Here is an 8189-nt window from a genome sequence, read left to right as displayed (position 1 = left end):
GAGCTTGTGTCATGACTTAATGGTTAAGAACACTGGCTTGCTCTTCCAAAGATCTTGAGTTCAATTCCCAGAAACCACATGGTGGCTCACAACCATCTATGGAGGGATCTGATGCCCTCTTCTGGCATACAGGTGTACACGCAAATGGAGTGCTCCTACACCTTAAAAAATACATAAATTAAAAAAAAAAAAAAGAAGAAATCTTTGTAGTCATTTTTCAGTTTGAAGTGCATTTAGAGCTCATTAATGAATCATAGATAATCCAAAGATACTAGGCTAGACCCCCCTAAGTATCTCCTCCAGCTAGCAGGTGTCAACTTGGGTGCTTGCTTTTTAGTTTATCGTATAATTGAAAAGTTAGAGTCTACTAAAGTACTGAGTCTATGTATCATGAAAGACAAGAAGGATGTGGGATTTATTTATTGTGGAGACCGTGGTAGGTTACTGACAGAGATTGTCACTACCAGCAAAAAGAGGGCAGGACTTTTTCTGTGATCATGGCCTACACAAACCACTGTTTCATATCAAACACGGGTGCCAGCCACTCTTTCCTTTTATTTTGGAATGCTTGACTTTGCAATGTCAAAATAAGACCTGTCTCACTTGCACTACTCTGAGTGTTTGGTATTTTTATTATGAAGTGAGGATCACTGTTTCCTACACCCATCTACACCATGCCTGGCCATATATCTGGATGAATCTAATCAGCATACAAAAGGGCTGGTTGCTTCTCTGTGTTTTTCCATTTTATTGAAAATAAATTCTTTCTCCTCCCTCTACTCCTCCCAGTTCCTCCCCTCCTCCCCTCTCATCTGAACCCACCCCCTTTCTGTCTCTCATTAGAAAAAGAACAGGTGGACCCGGGTAACCAACAGCTTGTGGAGCAACATGACTAAATTTTATTGTGACTACTATGATACGTATCTTACCCACTATTCTCCGTCTGTGAGGAAGACACACTGCAGTGGTCGGAAACACAAAGAGAATGTAAAAGACTATTACCAGAAATGGATGGAAGAGCAGACCCTAAGCCTGATTGTCAAAACAATGGCTGCATTCCAACAAGGAAAGATCTCTCCAGCTCTGTTCTCTGTTCTGCCTGCAGGGGCTATGATCCCACCTCCCCCCAGTCTCCCAGGTCCTTCTCAGCCTGGCATGATGTCTGCACCCCACATGGGAGGCTCTCCCATGATGCCAATGATAGGCCCCCCCCTCCTCCTGGGATGATGCCTGTGGGACCAGCTTCTGGGATGAGACTACCCATGGGAGGCCACATGCCCATGACGCCCAGGCCTCCAATGATGAGACTCCCCCTGCCCACCCTATAATGGTGCCCATAGGGCCTGGCATGAATCCGCCAGACAGAGAAGAGCAGAAGTGTTCTTTATCGTTTTGTATTTCTTTTTATTTCATCAGAAGATCTTGGTGTTGAGCCTGTTTACTAGATGCATGACAAGGAAACTTCCCTTCCTAACAGAGAAGTAATATAAATAAAAAATGAAGTTTTCACTTATATTGTGAAATGTGAAAATAAAATGGTCAGCTGTTTTAGTTTAATAAAAAGAAAAGAAAAAAACAGGTTTCTAAAAGATAACAACCAAATAAGACAAAATAAAATATAGTAAGATGAAGCAACACCAACACATCAAAGTTGGACAAGACAAACCAACAAAAGGGTAGGAGCCCAAAGGAGGACACAAGAATCAGAGACCCACCTGTTCACACACTCATGACTCCCAGAAAAAAAAAAAAAAAAAAAAAAAAAAAAAAAAAAAAAAAAAAAAAAAAAAAAAAAACACTAAACTGAAAGTTATAATATATATGGAGAAGACCTGGTGCAGCCCAGAGCAGGCCCTGTGCTTGCTGCTTTAGTCTCTGTGAGTTCATATGAGCTTTGCTCATGTTGATTCAGAGGGCCTTGTTCTCCTGGTGTCCTCTAAACCCTCTGACTTACACTTATTCAGCCTCCTCTTCCATGGGGAGCTCTGAGGGGAGGGATTTGATGGAGACATTCCATTTAGAACTGTGTGTTTCAAGGATTCTCTCTCCTCCCCCTCCCCTTCCTCTTCCTCCTCTTCCTCCTCTTTTTCTCCATCTCTGTCTCTCTGTTTCTGTCTCTCTGTTTTTGTCTGTCTCTGTCTCTCCCTCCTCCTCTCCATCTGTTTCTGTCTCTGTCTCTGTCTGTCTCTCTCTCCCTCCTCCTCTCCCTCTCCATCTCTCTGTCTCTCTCTGTTTCTGTCTCTCTATCTCTGTCTCTGTGTGTGTGTGTGTGTGTGTGTGTGTCACACACGCATGCTAGATGTCTGGTTGTGAGTCTCTGTATTTGTTCCCAACTGCTGCATTAGGAAACTTTTCTGATGATGCCTTAAATGAGGCATCTGCTGATCTATGGATATAGCAGAATGTCATTAGGAATCACTACTATTGTTTGTTTGTTTGTTTGTTTACACCAGTAGTATTTGAATTTACCCTAGATTTTTGTGCTATCTAGTCTCTGGTTCTTGGTCACACAAGTGGTGTCAGGTATAGGCTCCATCTCATGGAGTGTACCTTAAATCAAATCAGACATTGGTTGCCTACTCCTGTGTAGGCATAATGTTTTTGTACACTGTGTAAAATTTACCTTTGTGTTACTCAAATGCTGATACTCGTGTCTTATTTCAATCCAGACACAGCATTGTAATGCTTATACCAAGACTCTCCTGAAAAGTCAGGAGTGAGTTTCTGTCTCACCCATTATTTAGAGACCTCATTGGCTCTTCTGCATATATTTTAGGAAGTTTCCACTGTACTAGGTTTCCATACAGCCCCTGTAAATGCACATCAATTCTAGCTGTCTCTCCCAGCATTCACTCAACATCCCCACCTAATCCTCACATTCCATTACCCCCTTACCTTCAGTCCCCCAATAAAATCTATTTGATTTTCCCCTCCCAGGAAGATACATGTACCCCCCCCCAACCCCAGACATTTCCTCTGTAACTGACCTCACCAGTTCTATGGATTGTAACTTCATTATCATTGACTTAACTGCTAATGTCCACATATAAGTGAATACATATTACATTTATCTTTCTAGGTCTAAGTTACCTCACTCAAGATGCCTTTTTTCAAGTTCCATCCATTTGCCTGCAAATTTCATGATGTCCTTTTTTGAGTGGCTAATACGCCATTGTATAAATGTACTACATTTTCTTTATCCGTTCTTCTGATGAAGGACATCTAGGTTTTTTTTTTTTTTCAGTTTCTGAATATTACAAATAAAGCTGCTGTGAACATGGTTGAGCAAGTGTCCTTGTGGTAGGATGGAGCATCTTTTGGAAAGATGCCCATATGCCCAAGAGTGGTATATTTGGATCTTGAGGTAGATCCATACCCAACCTTCCTAACTGCTATATTGATTTTAATAGTGACTGTACAAATTTGCAATCCCACCAGCAATGGAGGAGTGTTCCTCTTGCTGTACATCGTTACCAGCATGAACCCGCATTTGTTTGATTCATCTTAGCCAGTCTAACAGGTATAAGATAGAATCTCACAGTAGTTTTTTTTTTCATGAACCATTTATTTTTATTGTTTTGTAGTAAGACACAGAGCTTTGACCATGCAGACTTCCTTAAGGAGCTGCCACAGACAGACAGCTGTTAACAGGTTACAGGTAACCATGGAAACTAAACAAGGGAGGCTACGCGTTATTTTTCATACATGAAATCTGGTGTCCGTTTTCACCAGCCAGCCAGGGTGCTCTTCCCCCCCACCCCCCACTCTATCTGAGCTCTCCCATGGATCACATCCTAGGGCTTTATAATCTATTCCTTTGGCTCAGGAATCTCTTTGCTCATTCACTTCCTGTGGTGATGGAGGTCACCCTCCATCTTTGAATGCTAGGTAAGCACACTGTCACCCAGCTATGCCTCCCAGCCCCCTGGCTAGTCCGCATCAGTAACATTATAGTTAAGGTTCAAGGGACCAACTTAAACAGGACATAATTACTCCCATGTACCAACTTCAAGACAGAATGGTCCTGCTCAAACCCCTCTCAACCTCACTGTTCTGTCTCCTCCTCCTCTTCCTCCTCCTCTTCCTCTTCTTCATCCTCCCCACCACCACCACGCCTATCCAGGATGTATATCCACTGTACCTACTTCACACCAAGGCTCAGGGGTTAGTCAGTTCCACTTCTTTGACTGTGACTCAACAGTGCAGGAATTTCCCATTCTGTTCTTGATGATGTTAAAAAAAAGAATAAAATACATTCAGGAACTTAATATACAACAGTCAAGTAACAGTGAGGTTGTTGCAAATGCTTCTCAATGTCAGAAAAGCTTTCTTCTAAATTAAAACTAAAAACTACTGTAAACATGTACCAGTAACAGCTACTGAGAACAAGATGAAGACAGTTGCATGGCACTCACACACAAGAATCCTGCCTGTCAATTTAGTAGGATACTATACCAAGAACTGCAGTTTTATCCCCCAAAGTTGGTAGATCCATGCTGGCTTCTGGAAGCTTCAGTGTCAGGCCCACTGGATAGACAAAGATGAGCACAGGGCATGCTTAGCAGACAAATATCACAAGACTTACGTCATTGCCACTTGAGGAAAGGATGGATCAAATGTGAGTCTCTGCAGTCAAATAAATAGAATCCTCCAGTAGGAAAAATTATTACCACGTGACATTCTGCTTTGCCTTAGGCAATAGCTAAGATTTTAATATGTGGAACTCATTTCTGAGAAACAAAAATCTGTATGACATGACTTGATATAAAATATACAAATTTCTCAGTATGAAGACCCACAGAACGAGAAGGCAAACCAAATGGACAACCAATGGGTTTCTTTTAAACAAGATCCTTTTTGTCCTTGACAAATGCTCAAAAACAAGCCTGTCCAGAAGCAGGAGCCTGAGAGGACTGCAGACTGGAAGGCCTCGGGGCCTGCTCCACATTGTCCTTGCCACAGTTCTCTTCTAATGACACTGAGTTTCTGGGTCCAGTGGAGGTGAGTGCCAGTCTCCCAACATCATCCTTCCTTTGCCAAAGATGACCACAGGTCACTAGGTCACTCGCTGTCAAACTTGACAGAATTGACCCGGACAGAGATGGAGCCACCACGGTAGCTGCCTCGCTTCTTCTTGGTTTTTTCATGCCGGAAGGATTTGCCTTTGGTGAACTTCAGAACCTGATTGGCTCGCTCACCCCAGTCTCCAGCTGCACCTCGCTTGGCATCAAAGGAATTGTCTGCTACTCGAGAGTCCACCTCAATCTCCTCCTCCCTGACCCTTCGGAAAGGGGAAGATGCCCTTTTTTCTCCCTTCTTCCTTTTTGGAAATGTATTGGGAGTCTGGAGCTTAACTTTCTTAGCCTGAGGTGTTGCTGCTTCATTCGCGGTCTCATTCTGCTTGCGTTTCTTGCCTAAACCTGGCTTGGTCGTGGCTGCCTTTTTCTTCTCTTTTGTTTCTTCTTCCTTCTTCTCTTTACTTTCCTTGCCTGCTTTTCCTTTCTGAGGAGCTGGAGTGTCGTTGGCCTTGCTTGCCTGGGATTTAGGAGTAACCTTGCCCTTGGGCTTCTTTTTCTCTTCTTCACTGGAATCCTCGGAGGAGCTGCTGCTGCTCTTGGCGGCTGCTTTCTTCACAGGAACTGGTTTGGGACCGGCCCCACCTGCTGCCTTCTTCTTAGCTGGGGGCTTAGGTGTCTCCTCCTCCTCTTCACTGCTGGAATTATCTGAGTCCGAGCTGCTGTCCCCACCAGCCTGAGGAGCCTGTTTGGCGGGTGCTGCTTTAGCGGTCACCTTGGCCTTGGGGGTTGTCACGCTTTTCTTGGCGGCCTCTTCCTCGCTGGAGCTGCTCTCCTCGCTGGAGCTGCTGTCAGCCTTCCTGCTCTGAGGTTTCTGGCCACTGCCTGCAGGTGGCTTAGGAGTTGCCACTGCCTTTGCTGCAGATGGCTTGGGAGTGACAGCTGGCTTGCTGCTTAAGGGACTCTTGGTGGTACTGACTGGCTTGGCAGGAGCTACATCCTCAGAACTGTCAGAATCTGAGCTGTCTGAAGAGCTCTCCGCTTTCTTTGTCGCCGGCGCTGGTTTGGCAGGTGTCTTGGAGATGACCGTCTTAGCTGGAGGTTTTTGTTCTTCCTCAGAACTTGAATCAGACTCATCACTGCTGTCTCCACTGCTGCTTGCAGGCCGCGGCTGCGCAGCAGCTTTCTTTGGAGGCTGGGCTCCTGAGGATTTCTTTGGTAAAGGAACAGACGGCGGTGGAACTGAGCTGTAGAGACCTGCTTTTTTCTTCATGGGTGTTTTCTGTTCCTCTTCCTCATCACTGGAAGAATCTTCACTGCTAGAACTCTTTTGGGTAGGGGTGGCAGCTACTTTCACTGGCGCCTTGGCCACGACTACTTGCTTTTTAGGTGCAGTCTTCTTGGGAAGTGCGGCTGCCTTCTCTTCCTCCGCGTCATCGCTGCTGCTGCTGCTGCTGCTACTGCTGCTGCTGCTGCTGCTACTGCCGCGGCTGCGGCTGGGGGTGCTGGCGGCTACTTTGCCATTGGCTACTTTAGGCCGTGCTTTCGCTGGTGTACCTGGTTTGGCTGGGGCTTTAGTCTGAGCTTTAGCTGCCACAGCTGCCTTTGGCTTCTGGGTCTGCAGTGCTTCATCATCTGAGCTTGAGTCAGACTCGGACGCAGAGCTCTCTTCCTTCTTCGGGGGAGGTCTGACTGCCTTGGCTTGGGGCTTACCTGCTTTCTGCAAGACAGGCTTTTTCTTTTTGTCCGTTTCCTCCGCTTCATCACTGGATTCTTCACTACTGCTGCTCTCTGAAGCTTTGGCTGCTGCCTTCCCAGTACGCTGAGGCATACTGGCTCGCTTGGCAGATGCGGCAGCCTTCTGTGTGGGAGGTCCTTGGGCTTTGTCCTCTTCCTCGCTGCCGTCCTCACTGCTGTCACTGGATGAAGTCTCTTTCTTAGCCTTCTTGGTCACTGGTCCATTTGACTGTAATTTCACCTTTGGGGCTTTGGTGGACTTGAGCCAGAAGCTATAGATGTCCAAGAGGGAAGAGGCATTGGCGTCCTGCTGCGTAGCGCCGGTCGCTTTTGCAAATTTACTGGCCACCTCCGAGAGTTGGCTATCTCGCAGAAAGCCGAGCACAAGGGGATAAAGGTCGCTGGGAACCGCGCGGCGCAAGCCGGTATCCGCCATCCTCCGGGAGAAAGCGAAAGCCTGTATCGGCCAGGCTCCCTGTTAAATCACGTCACTACGGTTGCGCAGGACTTAAGAACGCCAAAGCACAACCAGGGTAGAGGGCGTGCCCAGTGTCGTCATCACGTCACGCTGCGTGCAGCGGAACAGTGGCCTCAAAGTAGTTTTGATTTGCATTTCACTGATGGCTAAAGATGTCGAACATATCTTTAAGCGTTTCTCAGACATTTGAGATTCCTCTGCTGAGGATCTGATTAGATCTGTGCCCCATTTTTAGTTGGATTATTTGGTTTTCCGATATTTAGTTTGAGTTCTATTTATATTTTGGATGTGAGCACTCTGTCAGATGTAGAACTGATGATAATCTTTTCCCATTCCATTCTGTAGGCTGCCGATTTGTCCTATTGACAGTGTCTTTTGCCTTACAGAAGCTTTTCAGTTTCATGAAGTCCCATTTATTAATTGTTGATCTTAGAGCCTGTGCTATTGGTGTTCTGTTCAGAGAGCTGTCTCCTGTGCCAGTGAGTTCTTGTGGTTTGTATCTATGTAAATTATCTAATATTTATGCTAATGGAGACAGGGAGGCATAAATGGAGATAAAAAAATCTGCTATCTCTGTGAGGTAGTTTTATTGTCTTAACTATACACAAAATGTCTATTTACAAGCCGAATTCTCCAACTAAACTGTTAGCTGTATAGAGATCTTTATCTGTATCTACCTTTGTCCTGAGCTCCCTCCGCCAAACCCAAGAGGGTTTCCTTGCTCTCTTTCTGACAGCTGCTTCTCTGTTTTTCCTGTAAGTCCAAAAAGAATCCTTATCCTTATCCTGGACCTCCTTTTATGAAGGCTCTTCCAAGCTAAAAGAGAGAGAACTCTCAAAGGTCCAATTACTATAAAAGAAGTCTCTAGCTCCTCCCCTATACCCTTGCAAGACTGAACCACATCACTGTCATGGTGGGGGGAGGGGGCTCTCTAAGCCAAGTTCAGCAGGGGTTGAACA

At 45.5% G+C, this 8189-nt stretch overlaps 1 protein-coding gene and 1 pseudogene across 1 annotated transcript; one reads left to right on the top strand and one right to left on the bottom strand.

Moving 5' to 3' along the window:
- Window positions 1–809: 809 nt before the first annotated feature.
- Window positions 810–1540, top strand: LOC117695087 (U1 small nuclear ribonucleoprotein C pseudogene; annotated as a pseudogene).
- Window positions 1541–3539: 1999 nt separating this feature from the next.
- On the bottom strand, window positions 3540–7275 carry LOC117694661 (nucleolar and coiled-body phosphoprotein 1-like). Its single transcript, XM_034485634.2, has one exon. The coding sequence runs from the start codon at window positions 7186–7188 to the stop codon at window positions 5062–5064; it is 2127 nt and encodes a 708-aa protein (XP_034341525.1). The 5' UTR covers window positions 7189–7275; the 3' UTR covers window positions 3540–5061.
- Window positions 7276–8189: the final 914 nt, after the last annotated feature.

Source organism: Arvicanthis niloticus, chromosome X, assembly GCF_011762505.2.
Source record: "Arvicanthis niloticus isolate mArvNil1 chromosome X, mArvNil1.pat.X, whole genome shotgun sequence".
In the NCBI taxonomy this organism is placed as follows: domain Eukaryota; kingdom Metazoa; phylum Chordata; class Mammalia; order Rodentia; family Muridae; genus Arvicanthis; species Arvicanthis niloticus.
This window is presented reverse-complemented; position numbering and strand designations above follow the sequence as displayed.